At 37.0% G+C, this 27,682-nt stretch overlaps 1 protein-coding gene and 1 non-coding gene across 2 annotated transcripts in view; one reads left to right on the top strand and one right to left on the bottom strand.

Moving 5' to 3' along the window:
- Positions 1–26,251, bottom strand: part of LOC139890572 (uncharacterized) — a 43,006-nt gene extending 16,755 nt beyond the window's left edge. The window contains exons 1-2 of the mRNA XM_071873455.1: positions 25,839–26,251; positions 24,738–25,154 (exon numbers count right to left, since the gene is read on the bottom strand). Of these exons, the coding sequence (XP_071729556.1) occupies positions 24,738–25,154; positions 25,839–26,251 (830 nt within the window). The remainder of the gene's footprint in view (positions 1–24,737; positions 25,155–25,838) is intronic.
- Positions 26,154–26,260, top strand: LOC139886701 (small nucleolar RNA R71). Its single transcript, XR_011772574.1, has one exon. It is a non-coding gene; the product is annotated as a small nucleolar RNA R71 (small nucleolar RNA).
- The last annotated feature ends 1,422 nt before the right edge of the window (positions 26,261–27,682 follow it).

Here is a 27,682-nt window from a genome sequence, read left to right as displayed (position 1 = left end):
AATGTTGGAGTAAGCTCAGGGTTGAGGTTGATTCCAAAATATATATAGTTTGAGTTGTGATCAATACTTAGATACGTATACACTGGGTCGTGGATTGATTCAAGATAATATTTATCGATTTATTTCTGTACATCTAACTGTGGACAACTAGTTGTAGGTTACTAACGAGGACAGCTGACTTAATAAACTTAAAACATCAAAATATATTAAAAGTGTTGTAAATATATTTTGAACATACTTTAATATATATGTATATATTGTTATAGGTTCGTGAATCAACAGTGGCCAAGTCTTACTTCTCGACGAAGTAAAAATCTGTGAAAGTGAGTTATAGTCCCACTTTTAAAATCTAATATTTTTGGGATGAGAATACATGCAGGTTTTATAAATGATTTACAAAGTAGACACAAGTACGTGAAACTACATTCTATGGTTGAATTATCGAAATCGAATATGCCCCTTTTTATTAAGTCTGGTAATCTAAGAATTAGGGAACAGACACCCTAATTGATGCGAATCCTAAAGATAGATCTATTGGGCCTAACAAACCCCATCCAAAGTATCGGATGCTTTAGTACTTCAAAATTTATATCATATCCGAAGGGTGTCCCGGAATGATGGGGATATTCTTATATATGCATCTTGTTAATGTCGGTTACCAGGTGTTCACCATATGAATGATTTTTATCTCTATGTATGGGATGTGTATTGAAATATGAAATCTTGTGGTCTATTATTATGATTTGATATATATAGGTTAAACCTATAACTCACCAACATTTTTGTTGACGTTTTAAGCATGTTTATTCTCAGGTGATTATTAAGAGCTTCCGCTGTCGCATACTTAAATAAGGACGAGATTTGGAGTCCATGCTTGTATGATATTGTGTAAAAACTTGTAAGACCCAAATATTTATTGTAGATAATGTATTTATGGTGTACTATGCATGTATGAAGTGTACGAAGCATGTACGTGTTGCTTGCTCGAACGTTGGAGGAAACTGGACATTGTCTGAAGTGACAAGGAGTGTACGTATCTTTTCAACCCCAAATAAAGTTTGTGTTGATGTTTCAAAGCCTTACCATTGGAAAGAAAATCTTATTACGTTTCCAACGATATTTGATTCATCGAAAACGGAGCTACGGTCAAAAAGTTATGGCCAAAACAAGTTTCTGAAATCTGACCTGCAGAGTGGAACGGCGCTCCACAATGTGGCGCGGCGCGCTGAATGGGTCAGAAGCAATTTTCAGCCTTTTAAAAGGCTTTAAATGAAGGGTACTTTGGTCTTTTCACTTGGGGTCGGTTTAGGGTCATCAAAACTGATCCTTTGATCAGTTTGGATCAAATTCTCACCAACCAAAAAACACTCTCAACCATTTTTAGAGAGAGAGTAAGGGTTTAGAGAGAGAGGGCTTGATTTGGGGAAGAAGGAGTCGATTTCTCACCAAAGCTCGGGTTCTAAAGTTGTTCCTTTCGTTCTTGGCTACGCGGTGATAGTATTGGTAAGCTCAAACTCCGAATTTCAATTATTTGATTTGATATTCAAGTTAGGGTTTGAGTTAATTTGTTGTAAAACCCTTTTAGGTGATGAAGTGACTTTAGTGATGCTAGTAATCGGGTTTATTGTTATTGTTGGTGGATTTCGGTTTGGTGAACAAATTGGTTATGTTTAGAACTTGAAATTGGGTTTAATCACTAGGTTTAGTGATTGTGGAAGTATTGAAACCTATTTAGGGTTATTTGGTTGACTAACTTTGACTTTGGGTCAAATTAGGGTTTGGTGGTGATTATGACCCAATTGGCGATTTAATGAAGTTTATAAACTTAAAATGGATTAAGTTGAAGTATAAAACCGAGTTAAATGTGTTTTGGTGTCAAAACTTGTAAAGAATGAGATTTTGACCTTTATGGGTCAAAATTAGGGTTTAAGTGTCATTTTGGGCAAGATAGGTGTTTAACACCTATGATCGGGTTTAATTGGCGTATTAAGACCATTCTCACTTGTGTTAGTGATTATTGGTTAATTTTGGGCGCGTTTTGTACTTGGAAGTGCATTTGGGTCAAATTTGCACTAAGTGTCAATTTGGGTTGATTTGTGAATCCATTCTAAGTGTATTGTTGTAATTATGATAATGGAATAGGTATTTTCCATTGGCGAGTTGCGGATTATTCGGAAGCTTTCATCAAGACTTCAAGGTGAGTGTTAATATCCTATATGCATATGTATGTGTAGGATGGGTGCGGGTCGGGTGAAGTGATTCTCGGCTTTAGAGCTCACTTCACATATAGGTGGATTTGATGGACTTGTTGTAACGACCCGGATTTTTCCGATCGTTTTACACTTATAAGATTAATATTTACATAAATTAAAACTTACCAACATGATAAGCAATCTAAATTGTTGAGATTTATGATTTTGAAAAGAGTTTTACATAACGTTTAACCGTCTAGTTTGACCGATGATATCACGAACTATACAATATATGTTAATTATACGTTTGTGTATATATATGTATATATACATATTTAACATGATTTAAGGATGTTTAAATATCTCATTTTGTATTAATAACAATAAGTTATAAGTATATTTTGAAACTACTAACTTAAGCTTTCAAAACGATAACTATACGTAACGTTATTTGACATAAATACTTACGACCTATAATGTTTATACATATATCGTATATATAATGTATTTAATCACTTTTAAAGACTTAAATACATAAAACAATATAAGTATATTCACAAAAGATAGCTATATTTGAATCCTCATTCCATTTTTCATAAGATTTCTATACGTATATCTAGAGTATATGTACTCGTATCATACCTAGCTTCTATACGTATTTACTATTGGTATATACACATCAAATCACCACCAACCAGCCCTTGTTCATGCCTTATGTATAAGGTAACTACTTTTGTTATTTAGTATGACAATTTCACATGATTAAAAGATCTTTTCACAAAATTACAAATTTATACACCTTTTACACCACCATAAATACATGCATCCATTTTCAATTTTTGGAACATCATTTCTCTAGCTAAACACACACACTTACTAGCCTCATGTCTCTCTAAGAACTCCAGCAAAAATCCTCTCAAGAATCACCTTAAACACCACCATAAAAAGATCAACAAAAACACTACAAAAATACAACTTTCAATTCAAGTTTATGTCTTAAGTTGCTTCCAATCTTTCATCCAATTTCATCACTCTTTTGGTTCTAGGTTTTTACTCCTCTTTTACAGCAATCTTGTCCAAGTAACTTGAGGTAGTAACTTTGTTCATAACCTTATTCGATTCATATATATATAGCTATCTTATTGTATGGTATACAATTTTAACAACAAAAACATAGTTTGAATGATTTCAAACTTGTTTGTAAACTAAATAGATCCTTCTAACTTAACTTTTAAAATACTTCAAGACCTGTAATATAACTTAAATATATGCTAATTTAACAAGGTATAACTTGGTTTTTCAAAGAATACCTTAAAAAACTGTTTTTATGACGTCGGAGTGCAACCGGGGGCTGTTTTGGGTTGGATAATTAAAAACCATCTTGAACTTTGAATTGGAGGTTTATATTCTGGAAAAATGATATTTCTTATGAATATGTTAACACATAAAAATTTCATGATTTAATTCATAGTATAAGTATTTTTAGAAAAATGGTCATTAAATGATGTTTTTGTAACAAAAATGATTAACTTCATAAGTTTCACCAAAATTTGACCTATGACCTATGATTTCGAATACAAACTAAGGTATTTACAGTTCATATTCTTAAAGAGGGACTCGATCCAAGGAAGTGGAAAGTTGAATCAACGAAAACGGAGTTGTAACGAAGAAATTATGACCAAAACAAAATCGGATATCCAAGACTAGTTTAGCCACGAAAATAATTGGAGAAAATTAAATAAATCACATCTTCCTAAAGTAACATGATATTTTATACATATGTACTCATAATTTAATTTTATATGGTTCAGGATCACCCGTAAACAATACGAGAAGATTAATCAAAAGATTCCATGATTGTACGCAACACGTCATTTGACAACACCGGTACTTTATGTACGCAACACGTCATTTGACAACACCGGTACCATGGGTCAAGATTAATCTCGACCAATACATATACGATGGGGGGTTTTATTTATTTCATTGGGGGTTTATTAAACAACTAAATATGAACCATTAAAATTGAATTACTAACATCGGACTGCTAACTACGGACTAAGGAATTATTAAAAGTATTAAAAGTATTATAAGTATATATATGTGACGATTGTTTAAAAAGAAAAGGTATTGATATATTATATATGGATAGGTTCGTGATATCAATCGGAGACCAAGTTGAAATTACATATCTTCAAGACAAAAGTGAGTATATAGTCCCACTTTTAAACTCTAAATATTTCGGGATGAGAATACATGTATTTTATGTTTTACGCTATGGACACAAGTAACTGAAAAATATATTCTACGTTGAGTTGTACCACTGGCATACTTCCCTGTAGCTTGGTAACTAATATTTACAGCGGTATTGTAAACGCGAATCCTGTTGATAGATCTATCGGGCCTGACAACCCCAATCGGACTGGACGACCAGTATTCAACGGTTGCACAGTACTTCGTTTCGTGACTACACCTTGGTACGGTGTAGTAAGATTTCATAATAAAGGGAATATGCGACGTGATTAAATGTTAAGTATGGTTACCAAGTGCTCAACCACTTAGAATATTTTTATTAAAATGTTTATATATGAAATCTTGTGTTCCATTGTTGTAACGCTGCTAGCATCAAACCTATATATCTCACCAACTTTATGTTGACGTTTTAAAGCATGTTATTCTCAGGTATGAATTAAGTCTTCCGCTGTGCATTAGCTCATGTTAAGGATACTACTTGGGACCTTTTAAGCCATGATACAAAGACGTTGCATTCGAGTCATTGGAGTTCAATAGAGAATATAAATAAGTAAATGACAGATTAGGTCATTTGGATATTATGAAATGTTAGACGAAAATGTCAAATATTGATGTAATGATAGTTTGCCTTTTAAGAATAAATGCAACGTTTGTAAAATGTATCATATAGAGGTCAAGTACCTCGCAATGTTATCATATGTTATTGTATTCGTCCCTATGGATTGGGTCGGGTCGTCTCATGTGGTATCAGAGCTTTGGTCTTAGCGAACCAGGCCTTGCATTAGTGTGTCTAACTGGTAGTTGTTAGGATGCATTAGTGAGTCTGGACTTTGACCGTGTCTACATGTCAAAAGTTTTGCTTATCATATCTAGTCGAAAATCATCTGCTTATCATCCTTAAGAATTGCCTGCTTAGTATTCTTAAGTCTAGACACGTCTTACTGCATTTGGTGCATCGATAGTGTATAGACAAAATTCGTATCCTAGCGTATCTGTTGCTATAGACATTGCCTGATGAATTTCAAAGATTCTCCGTAATTCACGGGATTTTGAGTATTATAAATACATATGTAAATTATGTATTGAAGAATACCAAACCCAACTCCTATAATCTATTCCAAACCAAAAATTCATTTCCCCGACTGTACAAGATGAACTCCGCGTCCAGTTCAAATTCCTCCGACTCCGACAGCTACGCTGATATGGATTTCCATTCGGGCTCCGAAGGCAGCGTCACTGGAATGGATCAACCAATTTCTCATCATCTATTCTGGATGAATTGGGGATGGGTTCGTAGTATACTAAATTATTGGAGACAAGAAGAAGGTGATCCCTTTCACCCACCGAATTGCCCCATTGGCGACGAACCTGAAGCACTTACCGGCGAACCTGTTCGAGAAACCATTTTCTCTCTCATTTCTCGAGTATCTCGTCACGATTATATCCTATCCCATATTTCGGATCTTGTTCATTCGCTCACTCCAACCGCCAATCATCCTGGTGTACTAGCAGAAATTAACGAACTTCGCGCTCGTGTGACGGCTTTGGAGAACACGGTGCGAAGGTTACAAACACCAGCAGCAGCACCAGCAGCATAACCAGTACCGTTAACAACATCAACCTCGCAATCTTCAGTACCAGTAGCATCATCGACGTCAACGACATCATCAGCATCAACACCAACCGTATCATTACCACCACCAACAATCACATCCGCACCACGTACCTCAACATCATCATCTGAACTTCGAATATGATCTTTGTTCTACATATCATTCTACACCGATTACCTCTTCTTTACGTATCATTCTTCGTTCGACATGACGATTATGTAATCTCTAATGTTTTGGAGATTATGTAATCTAGTAATAACGATAAATCAAATGAGTTGAATATTTTATTGACTCATTAAATTCATAGTTACCTCCGAAGAAAATATATATGCAAATATATTTTCATAAAGATTGTAATTAAAAATTTCATTCGTACAAACTGTTAATGATGAAAATATTTTAACGGGTGGGTAGTACCCAAGGAATATTTAGAATTCACATTAACAAGTTACACTGTACATTCTTCGAATCTGATTCAACGATCATTTATTATCCTACTTACAATTACCGATATACGTATCCGTTCACCCCAGATTAACCATTTCCATTTAAATTTCATATTTGGATTTTTACCTATCCGAATCCAACAAGTGGCATAATGAAGAAACATTGGCAAAATAAAAATTGTTAGAAACAGATGAATTAATTAATTGAAATTGTGATAGGATTACACGCTAACTATTCCGGCTAACTGTTCCCAGCTAACTGATTAATATTTAATTTATCGCAATTTACATTCTTGCAATTTTAATTTCTGTACTTTACATACCGTCGGGACACATGTACAACAACACGTCGGATTAATTCTGAGACAACACGTTGTATAATGGGTCATGATATATATTTATTTATTTTACGCATTTTAAATAACGGGACACGTATACAAGGTTTCGACTTATCATATTGATCCATCTATATATATATTTCGGAACAACCATAGACACTCTATATGTGAAGGTGGGAGTTGGCTATACAGGGTCGGAGTTGATTCCAAAATATATATATACTTTGAGTTGTGATCGACACCGAGACCAGTACACGGGTCACGATACGTATTAAGTAATTCGAATATTATATATTTAGTTCATATATGAATTTATTGAACCATTGGACAATCGGACTATTGGACTGCTAACTTTGGACAATTAAAAATGAGTTAAAATGATGATTATTACATATGAAACTAAACAATCCTTCAAGTTTGCCACTTGATTCTATTTTAAACCTCATTTGTATCTTGACGATTACAATTCGCATTCACAACTTTTCATGATTCTTGAAAACATCTCGATCGAGAAGTTCAACCAGCCGCACCTCGTCTACGGAATAAAGATTTATGCATACAGTTATGCACCTAAAAATTTTTGAACTCGAAGTTATAGTTAAAACGTATCCGCATCGAATTCCTTATCATCCATTAGCAAAAACAATCACGCGATTCCTTTTCAATTAACTAATTTTGTCACAGCTCCACTTCGATATCTCAGTAAGACTACTCTTATTACAATCTCGATATATATATATACGTTGTTCTTTCGCCATCGTTACCGGAGAACCTTTTATATTCCATCATATTACCATCAGCGTTTAATCATCTAAAAATACAATTCTCCTTAAACCATCTTGGTTTGATAACCAATGACCCAGATCCGATAACTTTGAAAATACTGACGAAGCAGCATGTTGTAGAAGGTCTTAATGACCAAATGTTGATGATAAAAGAAGGAAGTGTTAGGAACGCTCGATAGAAAATTGGTACTGAAAACCGGATTGAACAAACCATGAAGGAGACTCTGAACAAGTTACAAGGACTAAACTTGTACATAAAGAATTATGACGATTCTGTAGCAAACACCTTGCTTCTGAATCTAAACCCTTACGGGTCAATCTTCATCATCATCCTTCGACATTAGAAATTCCAAGATATTATCATATCTTTCATTATAAATATCCTCAATATTTCTGAAGATATTTTCACCACTATCCTTATCTGAAATCATTTATCTCTCTGTAATATCTGCGTTACAATATAAAGGAAACTGTGTTAGTTTCTAAATCCTTCAAGTTTAAAATAGGAATGTTCTGAAGCAGTGTTGGGAACTGATGCATGAACTAGTATAATATAATGAAACTTGATCAACTTCATTATATTACAGTAAGTCATGTTAAGTTTCTAATGGAATATGATGATTCACAGTACCGTCATCATGTGCCATGTTACACGACTTTTACATTCTATCCAATTCCGAAACATATTAAGAACAAATCATCTTGATAGTTCTATTTTCCTGGATATTCTGGTAATTTGACAAATCAAAATCGTGCCATTACCATTCCTTTCTTAGAGCATTAGCTATGTTCATTCTGAATTTTATACCTAGGAATTTCGAACTATTGATCGCTTGACTCAATGACGGGAAGAAGAAACGAAGGGACAAAGTCCCAAAATAGAAATTGGGGTATAGATTACAGCAAATAGGAGAGAGTATTAACTATGGATGACAATGATTATGGAAAACAGAAGCAGGAGCATCGAAATATAAGGAAAGATATCAAACCCAATAACCACCCACAAACTACAAACCGTGTGTATCAATACGTATGGCGACGTAAAGACACGGGAGAATTAGAAACATTATAATTCCAAGAAAATCATAAAAGTGAATAGATTCTTCTAGCGGTAGATGAAAGAGAAGAATGAAAGATATGAAAGTTAGAAGTATAACAAAAATCAGAACGGGATGAAGCATTTTAAAGGATACCTTAAGGTATGAATTAGAGGAGGAAGAGTAAGAGATGTGAGGTATGGAAGTAAGAAAGGGAAGGAGGTGGATTTATAGTGAAATATCCGACAAAGAAATCGAAACAGATTATCGCATTAAATCAAAGGAGATCCTGTTTTCTAAATCATCGAAGAACCAAATCTTATTACATAAGATTTTCTTTAAATCCCTTAAATTCTGGAAATCAATCCTAATCTCGACATCGGTTAAAACAATTCTATATTCACTCATTTCATTCTTTTGTGATAGCTTCACTCGTGCGCTTCACATGACCGAATCGTTTTATCCATATCTTCCAATAATGATAAAACTCTATTAATACCTCATATTCGTCATGAAAACATTCCTATTGTTATTTATGACAACCTCTACCAAATTTCGGGACGAAATTTCTTTAACGGGTGGGTACTGTAACGACCCGGATTTTTCCGATCGTTTTACACTTATAAGATTAATATTTACATAAATTAAAACTTACCAACATGATAAGCAATCTAAATTGTTGAGATTTATGATTTTGAAAAGAGTTTTACATAACGTTTAACCGTCTAGTTTGACCGATGATATCACGAACTATACAATATATGTTAATTATACGTTTGTGTATATATATGTATATATACATATTTAACATGATTTAAGGATGTTTAAATATCTCATTTTGTATTAATAACAATAAGTTATAAGTATATTTTGAAACTACTAACTTAAGCTTTCAAAACGATAACTATACGTAACGTTATTTGACATAAATACTTACGACCTATAATGTTTATACATATATCGTATATATAATGTATTTAATCACTTTTAAAGACTTAAATACATAAAACAATATAAGTATATTCACAAAAGATAGCTATATTTGAATCCTCATTCCATTTTTCATAAGATTTCTATACGTATATCTAGAGTATATGTACTCGTATCATACCTAGCTTCTATACGTATTTACTATTGGTATATACACATCAAATCACCACCAACCAGCCCTTGTTCATGCCTTATGTATAAGGTAACTACTTTTGTTATTTAGTATGACAATTTCACATGATTAAAAGATCTTTTCACAAAATTACAAATTTATACACCTTTTACACCACCATAAATACATGCATCCATTTTCAATTTTTGGAACATCATTTCTCTAGCTAAACACACACACTTACTAGCCTCATGTCTCTCTAAGAACTCCAGCAAAAATCCTCTCAAGAATCACCTTAAACACCACCATAAAAAGATCAACAAAAACACTACAAAAATACAACTTTCAATTCAAGTTTATGTCTTAAGTTGCTTCCAATCTTTCATCCAATTTCATCACTCTTTTGGTTCTAGGTTTTTACTCCTCTTTTACAGCAATCTTGTCCAAGTAACTTGAGGTAGTAACTTTGTTCATAACCTTATTCGATTCATATATATATAGCTATCTTATTGTATGGTATACAATTTTAACAACAAAAACATAGTTTGAATGATTTCAAACTTGTTTGTAAACTAAATAGATCCTTCTAACTTAACTTTTAAAATACTTCAAGACCTGTAATATAACTTAAATATATGCTAATTTAACAAGGTATAACTTGGTTTTTCAAAGAATACCTTAAAAAACTGTTTTTATGACGTCGGAGTGCAACCGGGGGCTGTTTTGGGTTGGATAATTAAAAACCATCTTGAACTTTGAATTGGAGGTTTATATTCTGGAAAAATGATATTTCTTATGAATATGTTAACACATAAAAATTTCATGATTTAATTCATAGTATAAGTATTTTTAGAAAAATGGTCATTAAATGATGTTTTTGTAACAAAAATGATTAACTTCATAAGTTTCACCAAAATTTGACCTATGACCTATGATTTCGAATACAAACTAAGGTATTTACAGTTCATATTCTTAAAGAGGGACTCGATCCAAGGAAGTGGAAAGTTGAATCAACGAAAACGGAGTTGTAACGAAGAAATTATGACCAAAACAAAATCGGATATCCAAGACTAGTTTAGCCACGAAAATAATTGGAGAAAATTAAATAAATCACATCTTCCTAAAGTAACATGATATTTTATACATATGTACTCATAATTTAATTTTATATGGTTCAGGATCACCCGTAAACAATACGAGAAGATTAATCAAAAGATTCCATGATTGTACGCAACACGTCATTTGACAACACCGGTACTTTATGTACGCAACACGTCATTTGACAACACCGGTACCATGGGTCAAGATTAATCTCGACCAATACATATACGATGGGGGGTTTTATTTATTTCATTGGGGGTTTATTAAACAACTAAATATGAACCATTAAAATTGAATTACTAACATCGGACTGCTAACTACGGACTAAGGAATTATTAAAAGTATTAAAAGTATTATAAGTATATATATGTGACGATTGTTTAAAAAGAAAAGGTATTGATATATTATATATGGATAGGTTCGTGATATCAATCGGAGACCAAGTTGAAATTACATATCTTCAAGACAAAAGTGAGTATATAGTCCCACTTTTAAACTCTAAATATTTCGGGATGAGAATACATGTATTTTATGTTTTACGCTATGGACACAAGTAACTGAAAAATATATTCTACGTTGAGTTGTACCACTGGCATACTTCCCTGTAGCTTGGTAACTAATATTTACAGCGGTATTGTAAACGCGAATCCTGTTGATAGATCTATCGGGCCTGACAACCCCAACCGGACTGGACGACCAGTATTCAACGGTTGCACAGTACTTCGTTTCGTGACTACACCTTGGTACGGTGTAGTAAGATTTCATAATAAAGGGAATATGCGACGTGATTAAATGTTAAGTATGGTTACCAAGTGCTCAACCACTTAGAATATTTTTATTAAAATGTTTATATATGAAATCTTGTGTTCCATTGTTGTAACGCTGCTAGCATCAAACCTATATATCTCACCAACTTTATGTTGACGTTTTAAAGCATGTTATTCTCAGGTATGAATTAAGTCTTCCGCTGTGCATTAGCTCATGTTAAGGATACTACTTGGGACCTTTTAAGCCATGATACAAAGACGTTGCATTCGAGTCATTGGAGTTCAATAGAGAATATAAATAAGTAAATGACAGATTAGGTCATTTGGATATTATGAAATGTTAGACGAAAATGTCAAATATTGATGTAATGATAGTTTGCCTTTTAAGAATAAATGCAACGTTTGTAAAATGTATCATATAGAGGTCAAGTACCTCGCAATGTTATCATATGTTATTGTATTCGTCCCTATGGATTGGGTCGGGTCGTCTCACTTGTGCATAGGTCCAATTGGCACGGTTGTGCGTTTTGGTTGACTACCTTTAGCAAAGTACACATTTTGGGTGTACGTTATCACACGTGGTTGTGAGTGGAATAATTATGCGTATGTGTATATAATGTATTTATTTGTGTCGTATGAATGTGGCATTGTCGCGTTGCTTAAGACACCACATTTTAAAGAAGTGGATGTCGCGTTGTTTAAGACACCACATGGTAAAGAAGTGGATGTCGCGTTGTTTAAGACACCACAATGTATTGGAGTGGATGTCGCGTTGTTTAAGACACCACCCATCGTATTGAATGGCATGTGGAATCGTCGCGTTGTTTAAGACGCCACATTGGAAAGGGTGAGTGAGTCGCGTTGTTTAAGACATCACCCGGGGGATTAGTGACTACGCGTTGATTAAGTAGCACTAACGGATGTTATGAACTCCAACGGTCTTGTATGTACCGTTTCCCTTGTTCGAATTGGTTAACCATGGTTGTATGAATTATGTATTGGCATATTTAATTATGAACTATATGCTATTGGTATTGCTAGCTAATGTGGAATTGCGGTTATTGGTATATGCACGATATGTTGCATGATTGTCGAATTGCTAATTCGTGATTAATGTTGTATTGTCGTGATGTAGTTAACCCTCCGGGTGTAGTTATTGGCGTTGTTCACTTTGACGTTGGTGAACTTACCTTATTGATGGTATTATTAGCTTGTTGCTTAGTGATCGTACGGTATACTTAGATTAGCTTGCCTTTAGGCTTGGACGCTCCGGTATGCGGTATTTGTTTATTTATGTGGCGTGTCCATTTTATGCATATATATGTATGTAGTATATTATCATTCACTAAGCGTTAGCTTACCCTCTCGTTGTTGACTCTTTTTATAGATTGCATGCGGATGGTGGCTCGGGTAAGCGCGAGGACCAGAAGACGTGCATAGTTGCTTTAGTGACTTACTTTTGGATCATTTAGGATTGGGTAGCGTATTCCCAATCGCCATGCTCGGCTTTGTTGTATTAAAAGTCTTTTGGTCAAATATTGTATTTTGGTACTTAAGGTGGTAAAATGGGTCGTTGTGGGACCCGCTTCGTAAACTTAATTTTATTAATTTAATGTGCTAGTTTTATATATATGAATTTATGGTTAAAAGCGTTTTGGCTAAAAATGTCGGGAACTAGTCAAACATTTTCGTTAAATTGACTTCCGGGGACAGCGGGCTGTCCAGGTGGTTTGGCGCGCCGCGCACCCACCTGGCGCGCCGCGCAGATGAACTGCACCAGAAATTTTTTTTTTTATGTTGTGAAATTTAACGGGAATTGTCGTGGTTTGGTTTGGGTTGTTACAAGTGGTATCAGAGCATGGTCTAAGGGATTTAGGTGACTTGAGATAGGTGCCTAGACTTAGACTTTTGTATGTGCTTAATTTGTTGCGGGACTTGTAGGATTACGGGTCGGAATAGGTTTAGTTAGTGCCTTGTTATAGGTTGACTAACGTTTATATTAGTAATGCGGATAATATAAATATGCTATTGTGTTGTGATATTGATTCTTGCGTTGTGCTTTGTTTATGTTGTGGTTGCATATATCATCGAGTGAGGCGGTCGTTGTACTAACGAGTCGATGCGGCGTGTGTGCGTAATAAGGACTTGCAAACCTTATTACGGGTGCAAATCGTGTCTATCGAGTGATGTACGACGAGTGTTTAGCAAGATGGGACGGTGTTGTGCGTGCGGTTTTATACGTTCGTGGACTAATCGTTTTGCATTCTTTTGAATGACGACGCGAAACGAGACCGAGGCGAATGACGCGGAGTTTAACGCTAGAGTTGCGGCCGCCGTTGCGGAGCAAATGGGTGCGTTGGAAGAAAGAATGGAAAGGAGGTATTCCGAACTTCAAAGTAGTAGTGAAATGGAGCGTTATCTTAAGAGCTTCATGAGGACTAAATCCCCGATGTATGACGGAAAGTCGGATCCTTTGGTGAGCACAACTTGGATTTCGGACGTCGAAGGGTGTTTCCGTACTATTGATTGCCCTCCCGAGAGAAAGACGAGACTCGCTACGAGTTTGTTGCGGGGTAGGGCGAGGGATTGGTTGGATGGTAAGATTGATCTTGTCGGTGGTGAAGCGTTTATGGCCTTATCGTGGGACGAATTTAAGGAGGAATTCTTCGAGGAATTCCGGACTCCGGCCGATTTGTGGGAATTGCGTAATGAGTTGCGAAATTTGCGACAAGGATCTATGGATTTAAATACTCTCAAGACGACCTTTATGGCGAAGGCTCGTTTTTGTCCGGAGTATTTGGGAAGTGATCGTTTATTAATGGGGGATTTCTATCGGACTTTGAATGACGACTTGAAAAGAAAAATTAGACGTGGTCAAGCGAAATCGTTTTCGGAATTATTCGACTTGGCTAGGGGTTTCGAGTCGCATACACGATCGAAGAAGGGTGAGCCTTCAAGGGATAGAAGGGTTGTTTCTTATGGTGCTCCGAGTAAGAGGACTAAGGGTCCGAGTGTGAGCACGGGTGGTACGCGGATGAGTATATCGAATTCTAGCGCGTCTAGATGTTACAATGGTGGCATGAGGGGTCACAAGTCTTGGGAATGTTCGATGCTGTTTGAGTTTGAGTTGTTAATGCCTTGTGTTGTGCATATTGTTGTTATGGGTGACGTTCCTAATGGAAGTACCCTATGGTGACGTTTGATTGTCGGGCGAAGGGCGTAAGACTTGGTGCAACCAAGCATTCCTTGATATTTGAGAAATGTTTCTACCAAGCCACGGAAATGGTTTTGGTGTTCGATTGTTAAGCGCGTGTTCGCTTTTATGTTGAAGTGATGAACCATGAGGTTCGTCGGGTGGTTGGAACCCTTGAGATCAAGTGTTTGAAATCTCGATGTATGTTGGTAATGGAGTCATTATGACGCGACATTAGGTGCCTCTTTTATACCTACTAGCGTGGTGTTCGACTCCGACTAGGTTATGGTTGTGGTTGCATTGTACTTAGGGTACCGGAGTAAAACCCTTAGATACATGAGTGACTAGGTGGAATTTGACAAACTAATGAAATTGGATGATTGCGAGGGTATAGTTTGGGTATTTGTGGTACACTTTTCGTTCAAAGTGTTTAAGGATTGGTCAAGTCCTTCGTGTGCTCAAGGTTTGGAGCAAGGTATGGTAACGGGTCGTGTGAACCCAATTGTTTGTAAAGTCTACCTTTGGTAGCATTGTACGGTTGTACGAGTTGTGGATATGGAACGTAGTTCCAAGTGAGGGAGTGGCACTCCCGCACGAGGAGGTTTTAGTGTGAGATTTCGGATGATGCTTTCGTTAGATCCGGAAATTTGGTCGAGACCTAGTTTTGGTCAATTGGTGGTAGAGTACAATTTTTGGCTCATTGGTACTTATGATATTGGATTTGTAAATTACCACCGAGGTGGTAAGTTTGGTGAATCTCGTCGAGAGATAATGGACGTGTTTTGGCGAGCAAGGTGAAATCCCTCGGTTAAGGGATGTGCGTATCGGATTCTCTTCTAGAGAAATATTGTTTTGTGCCTATGTTTGATATAGGTGGTTCTTGCTCGATAGTGTAGACGGTTAGCGGTACCCGTTAGGGTTCACTATAGTGTAGCGGAGCGCGATGTTGCACTACTCGTTGTGTGAGGTATTGTTATAGTGGTGAAGCATGACTTTCGGGGTCCGCTGACTTCATCATGGGATTATATCGGTGAAGCATGACCGTTGACGGGGTCCGCTGACTTCATCGGGTGTTGAGTGATCTATCGGTTGTTTTATACACCGATGGTGGGATCGTGAGGACCATGTTGTGTGATTAGGGATGCGATAGCCGTGTTTCGCTCACATGTTGTTACGGGTGTGACAATAGTCAATTTTGTACACCTTAGGTTTAGCGTTGCCATAGTCGTTTTGGGCGCTTTTGGTTTTAGCCGTTGGATTTTGATGCTATGGTAGTTGCGTATAGGTCGTATTGCGCACTACAAGGGATGTTAGTGATTAATGTTATCCGTAAGGATTTGTTTGGTTCGGTCTTTATCGTTTCGGATTGTTGACTTTAAGTTGAGACTTGGTTGCTTTTAGCGTTGTCCTTGGTAAAGGTACGCTAAGGAATTGATATCTCGGTACGAGATGGGTCGAGTTTTTCCCGATATGGGAAATTGAGCAGGTTTCAGTGCTCGGATTGTGGTTTTGATAAATCACGGTTGACGACTTTAGTTGTTGAAAGTGATCCATTGGGAAGAATGGTCTAGGAAAGTTCGTATTGGGACTTGATTGAGGATCGTTAAGCAGGTCCGGATTGTTTAAGTGGAGAAGATCACGAGGACGTGATCGAGTTTAAGTGGGGGAGAGTTGTAAGACCCAAATATTTATTGTAGATAATGTATTTATGGTGTACTATGCATGTATGAAGTGTACGAAGCATGTACGTGTTGCTTGCTCGAACGTTGGAGGAAACTGGACATTGTCTGAAGTGACAAGGAGTGTACGTATCTTTTCAACCCCAAATAAAGTTTGTATTGATGTTTCAAAGCCTTACCATTGGAAAGAAAATCTTATTACGTTTCCAACGATATTTGATTCATCGAAAACGGAGCTACGGTCAAAAAGTTATGGCCAAAACAAGTTTCTGAAATCTGACCTGCAGAGTGGAGCGGCGCTCCACAATGTGGCGCGGCGCGCCGAATGGGTCAGAAGCAATTTTCAGCCTTTTAAAAGGCTTTAAATGAAGGGTACTTTGGTCTTTTCACTTGGGGTCGGTTTAGGGTCATCAAAACTGATCCTTTGATCAGTTTGGATCAAATTCTCACCAACCAAAAAACACTCTCAACCATTTTTAGAGAGAGAGTAAGGGTTTAGAGAGAGAGGGCTTGATTTGGGGAAGAAGGAGTCGATTTCTCACCAAAGCTCGGGTTCTAAAGTTGTTCCTTTCGTTCTTGGCTACGCGGTGATAGTATTGGTAAGCTCAAACTCCGAATTTCAATTATTTGATTTGATATTCAAGTTAGGGTTTGAGTTAATTTGTTGTAAAACCCTTTTAGGTGATGAAGTGACTTTAGTGATGCTAGTAATCGGGTTTATTGTTATTGTTGGTGGATTTCGGTTTGGTGAACAAATTGGTTATGTTTAGAACTTGAAATTGGGTTTAATCACTAAGTTTAGTGATTGTGGAAGTATTGAAACCTATTTAGGGTTATTTGGTTGACTAACTTTGACTTTGGGTCAAATTAGGGTTTGGTGGTGATTATGACCCAATTGGCGATTTAATGAAGTTTATAAACTTAAAATGGATTAAGTTGAAGTATAAAACCGAGTTAAATGTGTTTTGGTGTCAAAACTTGTAAAGAATGAGATTTTGACCTTTATGGGTCAAAATTAGGGTTTAAGTGTCATTTTGGGCAAGATAGGTGTTTAACACCTATGATCGGGTTTAATTGGCATATTAAGACCATTCTCACTTGTGTTAGTGATTATTGGTTAATTTTGGGCGCGTTTTGTACTTGGAAGTGCATTTGGGTCAAATTTGCACTAAGTGTCAATTTGGGTTGATTTGTGAATCCATTCTAAGTGTATTGTTGTAATTATGATAATGGAATAGGTATTTTCCATTGGCGAGTTGCGGATTATTCGGAAGCTTTCATCAAGACTTCAAGGTGAGTGTTAATATCCTATATGCATATGTATGTGTAGGATGGGTGCGGGTCGGGTGAAGTGATTCTCGGCTTTAGAGCTCACTTCACATATAGGTGGATTTGATGGACTTGTGCATAGGTCCAATTGGCACGGTTGTGCGTTTTGGTTGACTACCTTTAGCAAAGTACACATTTTGGGTGTACGTTATCACACGTGGTTGTAAGTGGAATAATTATGCGTATGTGTATATAATGTATTTATTTGTGTCGTATGAATGTGGCATTGTCGCGTTGCTTAAGACACCACATTGTAAAGAAGTGGATGTCGCGTTGTTTAAGACACCACATGGTAAAGAAGTGGATGTCGCGTTGTTTAAGACACCACAATGTATTGGAGTGGATGTCGCGTTGTTTAAGACACCACCCATCGTATTGAATGGCATGTGGAATCGTCGCGTTGTTTAAGACGCCACATTGGAAAGGGTGAGTGAGTCGCGTTGTTTAAGACATCACCCGGGGGATTAGTGACTACGCGTTGATTAAGTAGCACTAACGGATGTTATGAACTCCAACGGTCTTGTATGTACCGTTTCCCTTGTTCGAATTGGTTAACCATGGTTGTATGAATTATGTATTGGCATATTTAATTATGAACTATATGCTATTGGTATTGCTAGCTAATGTGGAATTGCGGTTATTGGTATATGCACGATATGTTGCATGATTGTCGAATTGCTAATTCGTGATTAATGTTGTATTGTCGTGATGTAGTTAACCCTCCGGGTGTAGTTATTGGCGTTGTTCACTTTGACGTTGGTGAACTTACCTTATTGATGGTATTATTAGCTTGTTGCTTAGTGATCGTACGGTATACTTAGATTAGCTTGCCTTTAGGCTTGGACGCTCCGGTATGCGGTATTTGTTTATTTATGTGGCGTGTCCATTTTATGCATATATATGTATGTAGTATATTATCATTCACTAAGCGTTAGCTTACCCTCTCGTTGTTGACTCTTTTTATAGATTGCATGCGGATGGTGGCTCGGGTAAGCGCGAGGACTAGAAGACGTGCATAGTTGCTTTAGTGACTTACTTTTGGATCATTTAGGATTGGGTAGCGTATTCCCAATCGCCATGCTCGGCTTTGTTGTATTAAAAGTCTTTTGGTCAAATATTGTATTTTGGTACTTAAGGTGGTAAAATGGGTCGTTGTGGGACCCGCTTCGTAAACTTAATTTTATTAATTAAATGTGCTAGTTTTATATATATGAATTTATGGTTAAAAGCGTTTTGGCTAAAAATGTCGGGAACTAGTCAAACATTTTCGTTAAATTGACTTCCGGGGACAGCGGGCTGTCCAGGTGGTTTGGCGCGCCGCGCACCCACCTGGCGCGCCGCGCAGATGAACTGCACCAGAAAAATTTTTTTTTATGTTGTGAAATTTAACGGGAATTGTCGTGGTTTGGTTTGGGTTGTTACAAAACTGCATTCAAGAAATTTATTTTGTTGTAACATATTTATATTGTAAACCATTATGTAATGGTCGTGTATAAATAGGATATTTTAGATTATCATTATTTGATAATCTATGTAAAGCTTTTTAAACCTTTATTGATGAAATAAAGGTTATGGTTTGTTTTTAAAATGAATGCAGTCTTTGAAAAACGTCTCATATAGAGGTCAAAACCTCGCAACGAAATCAATTAATATGAAACGTTTTTAATCAATAAGAACGGGACATTTCAGTTACCTTCAAAATTGACCAACCAATTGATCTTTCTAGGCAGGCAGAGATGTTTGCTATTTCCACCAGACGGATCACTTCCAATGACGAGTCTTCACCACCAGCCGATGATATCGAGATGGGTGTCGAATCACAGTCTGTAGACGACCCATAGATGGAAGAAGAGGATCCCAGCAAAGAAATAGAGGAAGAGGAGGAATCTGAAGAGGAAGAGGAAATGGAAGACGTAAAAGAAACTGCGAAAATACCCGCTCTAAGCATTAAGCGTCATGAAGAATTAATGAGGCTTGAAATGGAAGATCACAGTTTAATCATTCGCTTCAAGAAGAAGACCGATAAAGCTGAGGTTAAGGATATAAAAATTGATCCTGCAAGTATCAAAGTGGAGAATTAGAATACTGAAGAAACCCGTTCATCAGACGCATCCTCAGAAGAACAATATACCGATGATGATGAGGAAGAGCAACATGAAGACATTTTGAATAACTCACACTCTCCAACCGAACCAGATTCAGGGGAGCCGGACTCTTCTTCAGATCGAATTCCGGTCATATCTACACACGCAGATATGATAACCTTCATCAATGATACCAATGAATTTAAAGATATTCTCGAAGCCATCTGTAAATCAATAATCAATTTTACGCTACACTTAACAGAACGAATTATGGCTATCCGAGAAGAACACAACCTCTATCTCCAAAGAGAAGACGATGATGTTAAAATCCTAGAAGAACGCATTCAAGACTTTATCAATTCTCTTCACGATCATATCTACCAAGAAGAAAGGCAACGAGAGCACAATTCAGTGGTTCGCACTATTCTTGAGACAAGATTCTGTCGAGATCAGAAGATCATTTACTCTAAGGTTTATAACGCCTTAGCCGGATCTGCACTTCCGTTCGCAGCAAACCAACTAGCACTACTGACTCTCATCTGGAAGCACATGGATCTTTCCACCAGATGCCCGACTTATCACTCTGATTTGTAAATGATCGAGGATATTCACAGCTTGTTCGCTCTCTTTGAAAGAGATAATTTCAAAAGCACACCAGACATACTAGTGATTTACGTAACAATTGATCACCATGCTGATCTGATTATCAAAGAGTTACGAGACACTGTTACGGAGGAAGTAAGGCGAAACAATCCGTTCTCTCATCTTGAACCAGATCGAGTCAACATTGCCACCTATGTTACGAAGCAGATATTACGTATCTTCACGAATCTACAGATCCTAGTTTCACATTTAAAGCTGGATGTCAGGAGATATACTCAAAGACGGTGACATTAGTGCTCGGATCAGGATTGCTGTTCACTTCTTTTCAGCTTCGTCTTTTAACAAATCTGTGCAAAGCTACAGACTCTTACTGTAGAGATCACCATTCCGAAGACTTCGAAATTCTAAAGATACAGTTTCTAACATTGTTTGAAGACCTTCGAAATGAGCATCCCATCAGAGAAACAATCACCACCAGCACTGCTTCTATGATTGACATTCATGGGTCAACCAGCAGAGCCATGGATCATGTTCTCATCGGACTTCAAGACTTATCAAGAGCCGAAACTTATCACTACTTATCTTTCAGAAGATCTTCAAGAGAAGTACCGGACCTTCTACCACTATTGGTCCGACACTTTCTCAGGATTTACCCGCCAAGACTCACATTCCCTCGAGAAGACCAAGATTACAACCATCAGCGAGGAATGTTTACTTTTTAGAGCGTCACTACGGTCGAGCCAACAACGTTAAACAAAAGCGCTTCTCGGGAGGCAACCCGTGCAATAAAGTAGAGTAGAAGAATAAAGGATGACAAATGAGCCGATCAATAAAAGATGCAAGGATTGAAAGCCAGCCGCATCTCCTAGGAGTATTTCTTTCTTTTCGCTACTAGCTCAAGATTCAAACTATGCCACATCCTAGCTTATCACTAAGTGTGGGATTCCTACCCAATTAAAACACTAGACAAATACTCCCAAATCTTCAACTAAAACTCCTAAGTGTGGGATACACTAGGAACATTGAAGACAATGTTCGTCTAAGTGTGGAATGTTGGTATAATCTTTTTATGCTATATTAAAATAACCCATTACGAAGATTCCAAGTCCTTAAGTCAAATTTCAAAATTTTTGCAAAAGAAAGCCTTTTCGAAAAAGTATTTTTGAAAACCTAAAACGTTTGTCAATAAAAGTAAGGCTTAAGTTGGGTGGAAATCTTGTTAGGTTAAATCAAATCTCTAATAGAGCATTGCATAACTAAGGCATTATCGACCTAAATTGATTATGGTGAGGCACCCAAAATAAGACCAGCATTCATCTTTAATGCTTCACTATTTTTCGTTGAGAGTGCTGATGCCTGTACTCAGATGCAGAACTTGCTTTAGATCTACATTTTCGAGCAGCGAAACGTGATTATGTTATAATCAGAAGAGCTAGCCATTTGTCAAAATTAAGCCTTTCGCACCTCCACTACTTCTACTCCACCACCACACCCACATCATCTTTACTATTACTCAAAAAATCCAGAAAACGAGATTCCTTCCAAAAACCCGATGTTATAAACCTCTCAAGTATCATGGCAAAGGTCTTGAAAAAGTTTACCGGCAAAAAGTTTCTCGAGACGAAATTTCTAAAAAAATAAATAAATACATAAATAAATAAATAAATATATTTCAAAGTTCTGAAAAAAGGAGCAGAACTTAATAAGAGAAATGCCGAAGAAAACTTGACCGAAAATGATTATCAAATGAAGAAAAGTTCAAAAGTGCTTCTCAAACACTTCAGCACTCCTATCTATCCAAATTAAAGTCTGTATAAAGACTACATTTCCCTTTTATCTCAACCCTCAAAAACAACTTCACTACCACTCCAAAATTCCTTTTCCATCATTGACAAATGACCTAGAAGCTAAGATTACTACCGTTCTCGCATTAGCAGCAAGGATTTGAGTCTTTATCAAGCCTATGATGATGGGTACAGCATGACTGGCTATGAGTGAATTCATTTTTTAGATCTATAGGGAACCCTAAAACACTTGTGTGATTTGAGTGACCCGTAAAAGCTAGCATATGTCATGTAACCTCCTCGCATGCTTGCAGAGATAGTTTCAATCATAACATAGATGACTCACCTTATCTTTTTGCTCTTATAATAAAAGCAAGCCTCTTAGGCTATTAGAAAAGAAACTCCGAAAATATTCTTAAGGAAATGAGAGTTTTCTTGAGGACAAGCAAAGTCTAAGTGTGGGATATTTGATATCGGCTAAAAGTCACGTTTTCACCCCGGTATTAAGGCCCAAAATCAAGAAAGATTTGAACTTTGTCGGAAAAATACCTACTTCGTCGGTTAGAATTGAAGAACAAGTAATTACGAAGACGGTGCAAAAAGAATCAAGAGAATCGGAGCTAAAACAAAGATTCTAGAGCGAAAACGGTGAAAGACAAGAAATTAAGTTACGATCCAGGGAATCAGCAAGCCAAACGGGCTACCAAACGGCCTGCCAAACGCCCAGATCAAATAGCCTCGTTAAATGGCTTGCCTTAGCAAACGGGCCCTGCAAACGGCCTGCCAAACGGCCTGCCAGCCGTTTGCAGGAAAATTTTGTGCTTATTTAAAGGGTCTTTGTCATTCATTCCAACACACACTTCAATTCACTTCTTTCTCTCTCTTGTACAATATTAGTCATACTCTCAAGGCCTTCGAATCCGTGCGGGAAACCTAGTACCCGGAGAAGTACGTCGAAGATTGTATTAGGAGCGGTCTGGAGTCTTGAAGTTGTCACTTTTGTATTCGGAACTCGTTTAATCTATTGGTACTTCTATCCCTTATCCTTATATAATCATTATGATCTGTGATATTGTTGCCATGATTATCAAGTAGTTATCTTTAGTGTATGCTATGATGTAAGCAGTTATAATGCCAAAATAATGTTTTCATTTGTGTATGCTGTTGAAATGCTTTCCGATTATGCTTTAAACTCAATCACTTTTCCAACTAATTGAACGTAGTTATTGGCTCTGTTATTGGGAAGTCGCGAACCCCAATTCAGAGTACACTATCTGTGTCACCCCTTGGTAAGAGAAGTCTATCGGATACAACGTAAGATCTATTGAGGCACACCGGTTGTAGTAACTCTATCAAGCTTTGGATTCCGACTGAGGACTCTTTCGTAGTGAAACATCTGACTAGACCCTTAGTACATTGTCGGTCCCAGACCATGCTAGTGTAGTCACCAAGCATATAAACTTCGTACGTGCATGCTGAAGCACAACAGTTGTTGTAAGCTGTACCTCTGATAAGTAAGGCCATGGAAACCGGTAAGTGTTGATTAGTACACTGCACCATAACGTGGTCTCAAGCATTGCACCCCGCTTGAGGGATTCTTAGTTAATTAAGGAACTATTTATTTAGACACATAAAGGATTGGACCGTTAGGATAACCGAACGTGTTCATGGAAGTCAGCTCGACTTGGCCATGGTGTTCTTTATGGTTGAACTCTTTTTAAGGGCCTAACTATCTTTTAAAACCAATCGTTAACGAAAGCATTGAAACACATCACGTCTCTCGGATATGGTAAACCATGTATTCTATTATGCTTAAGAAATTTTAGACCATTGGGGAATGTTAATACGTCACCCAATCGAGTCGCTCAATTGGATGAGCCGTCTGAACGTGTATGCCTGTAGTCAAACTGCACGGGCGTCGGGGGTAAGGGACGTTGCTGTCTATTCAGAATCTTCAAGCCTAACGCAGTACCCAGTGACATGTCTTATGACAGGGGCGTTTAGGACCAGTGTAATGAATACAAGGCCTCTGCCTATTCATGAGCCAGCATTCTATAATTTCGGCAGAATAACTGATGAAATCATAGTATGCACTCACTTTAACCTTATCTGAATTACGAATTTTATCGCATTTACTTTATCTGTCTTATAAATTAGAAAATCCCAAAATTAAGTAACCACTACTCCTTCATAACTATCTTAGGCTTAAATATAGGTTCGATTCTACTGATATCTCAAAAATACGACTCTAGGTCATACTTTCCTTACTCATACTAAGGAGTAGTATGATATAGGCCCCGCTAAATATAAATTTAAAACAGTACCAACCCCTTGGTGGTTGATTCTGGCGCGCTGCGGCCCGACGACAACGCACAAATAAAACCGTCCGTTTTGACCGTATCAATATTTACCCCTTTTAGATATTAGCTACTTGATGAACCGATCATATTTTGGCATTCCTTTAAGCACATCGGTGATTGGCAAGTTGACCGAGACGTTTTTCATCATATCTTGAAACTTTTTGTATTGAGCCAGCAACTTATCCTTCCTTAAAGCTTTTGGATATGGCACCGGTCTCGTAGCTTTCAAAGGCTCATTACCTTTTTTCTTACCCGTTTCATCATTACCCGTACCCTTGGTTGAGTCGACCTTTTCTTTACCCTTCTTCTTACTAACCCCGGTTTCTTCTTCAATAAAACTTGGTAGTGGTTCATGGGTGATAAAGGGTTGTAGATGGGGATCTTCAATTCCTTGAGTGGTTAAGCCGCTTCGAGTGGTTATGGCATTGACATTTTCATTTCGGTTTGGGTAGTTAGGTTTTTGGTTGGTGCTTTCGATAGGAATCACTCTTGTGTTTTTGTTTTATTGGTTTTAGTTTTGTTGTCGGTTATTGTTGTACTTGTTGTTCGGGTTGACTTGTGTGTTGGATGGTAAGGTTCTTTGAGGTCTTTCGGCAACTTGGTTTGAAAGTCTCCCAACGGTGCTCTCGAGGTTTTGAAATGAAGCTTGTTGGTGTTTTCATTGTTGCTTCAAGAACTCATTCTCCTTTAACAAAAATGCTTCGGTTGTCTCCGCCTTCTTTATGTAATTTTGCATGATTTCTTCTAGGCTCTTTGAAGGTTGGGATTGTTGAGTGTTTTGTTGAGGTTGTTGATTGTAACCTTGGTTATTTTGTGGTTGACTATAACCTTGGTTTTGATAGCTTTGATTTCTTTGATTGGTATAAGGTTGGTTGTTATAGGATTGGTTTTGGGATTGGTAATTGTTGTTTCGGTTTTGGTTGTAGTTTGAATTATAGCCTTGGTTTCAGTTTTGATTGGTAAATCTGGGTGGTGGATTGGTTTGATTGTTGAACGATACTTGTCTTTGGTTAGGGTTGTAATAGCTTTGGTTTGATGTTCCACTCCTTTGATAGTTTTGATTACTCACATAGTTGACATGAGCATCCGAATTCATGGGAATTTCGTCCCAATCAATATGGATGCATTGATTAATTTGGGGAAAATTCTTGGTGAGATGTGGCCCTTTGCACCTTTGACAACCTACTTGCATTGCAACGATCGATTGTTGTAGCTTTTTCAACTCTTTCCCATACATTTGAAATTGATTATTTAAGCTTGCAAAGGTGACTTGCCCATTATCACTCTCTACTTGTGCTACACTTTTCCTTGATAAATCACAAGGTGAAGGTGCCCATTCGTGTGTATTAATCGAGATGTCTTCTAACAAAATTTCGGCCGCATTTGGTGATTTGTACATAAACACTCCACCTGAGGAGGAATCAAGATATTGTCTAGTCAAAGCATTAGTACCCCGGTAGAACGTGTTGATGTACTCCTTCTTAGTCAAACCATGTGGTGGGCAAGCTCTTAGCATCTTCTTGAAACATACCCATGCATCATACAAAGACTCATCACTCCGCTGAGTGAATCCATTAATTTCCATTCTAAGTCACTCCACCTTGGATGGTGGAAAGAAGTGATTAGTAAACACGTCGGCTAAATCTTGAAAAGTCCTAATAGAATCGGATGGCAAATTCCTTAACCAAACTTTCGCATCTCCTTAGAGTGTAAAGGGGAATGCCCTTAACTTAAAAGCGTCATCGGTAACATCTTTGGTCTTGTAGATATCACAAATATCATTGAAGTGTTGAATGTGTTCGAAAGGATTTTCTTCTATTAACCCACTGAAGAACATATATTTGATCATTGTAAAAAAGTTTCCCTCAATCTTCGAATTATCGGCTCCAATTGGTGGTTTTTTAATAGCCGAAAACACCAAGGTAGGTGCAACGAACCTAGCATTCCACATCCATCTTGTTGTTCTTGATTAACCGGTAGACTATGACCAATTGGATCACCCTCTTCATTGTGAATTGGTTGACCGTTAGGATCCATCTTTTCTAAACAAAATGATAAAGCTTCGAATTTTTTTTTAATACCCTTTCTTCTCTACGCTTATAAACCTCGTGCACGTGTTTCTCCTTATCGGAAAATGGATGTGTAAACTCTTGATCCTTTTGGAATCTCCTTTTCATACACAAAAGTACCTATCCTTTAATCACAACACAAATACAAACGGTTTTCCGAGCACAAATAATATATATAAAAATAAGGAAAGTAACTTTTGCAAGGATAAATCCTTACAAAAGGATCAAACGATTAAAAGCTAAAAAAACAAAGATACCACTAACTAACCGCTCCCCGGCAGCGATGCTAAGAAATTTGATTGGCTCGTTCACAAACATATCTTTAATTTCTAAATTTATACTCAAACGTGGACTCAACTATGTGACAAGCTATATGAGTAATTTTGACTCGGTAGTTACAATTAGTAAGTTTTTCGTTTAAGGTTCGTCCCAATAGAGCGGTAGTTGTTAGTTGAATCTAAGTAAACTCATAATCATCCTAGGTTGTATTTGATTGGGGGGGGGGAGGTTTGAAGTTTAAGATATTAAGAAGACTAATTTAAATTAAACTAAGAACTAAGTGATTAAGTAAATATCAATATTAAAAGCATGCACACTTGTTTTATCCACTTGAAGCATTCGGTTTGTTCCTTCGTTCACTTAAGGTCTAATTATGCTCCAACATTAGACTAGTTTCCCTACTAGATGTTATAGTGATCAAATCAATACTTGCAAATTCCCAAAGCTTATACCAATTGATCTTAGTTGAATCATGCAATTATCAAAAGTGCTTAGCCTAGGTTAAAGTCCCCTAAAACCCTTTGGTGATCAAAATTGATATGGCTGAAACAGAAAGTTTTGTTTATGCGGTGTCGTTAGGCCGCAAGGCGTCAGAATCAACCACCAACAAGGGTTAATGGTTTTAAATTTATATTTAGCGGGGCCTAAATCTTACTACTCCTTATTAT

The sequence above is a fragment of the Rutidosis leptorrhynchoides genome, chromosome 1 (assembly GCF_046630445.1).
Source record: "Rutidosis leptorrhynchoides isolate AG116_Rl617_1_P2 chromosome 1, CSIRO_AGI_Rlap_v1, whole genome shotgun sequence".
In the NCBI taxonomy this organism is placed as follows: domain Eukaryota; kingdom Viridiplantae; phylum Streptophyta; class Magnoliopsida; order Asterales; family Asteraceae; genus Rutidosis; species Rutidosis leptorrhynchoides.
Note: the sequence above shows the minus strand (reverse complement) of the source record. Positions and strands in the feature narration are given on the sequence as shown.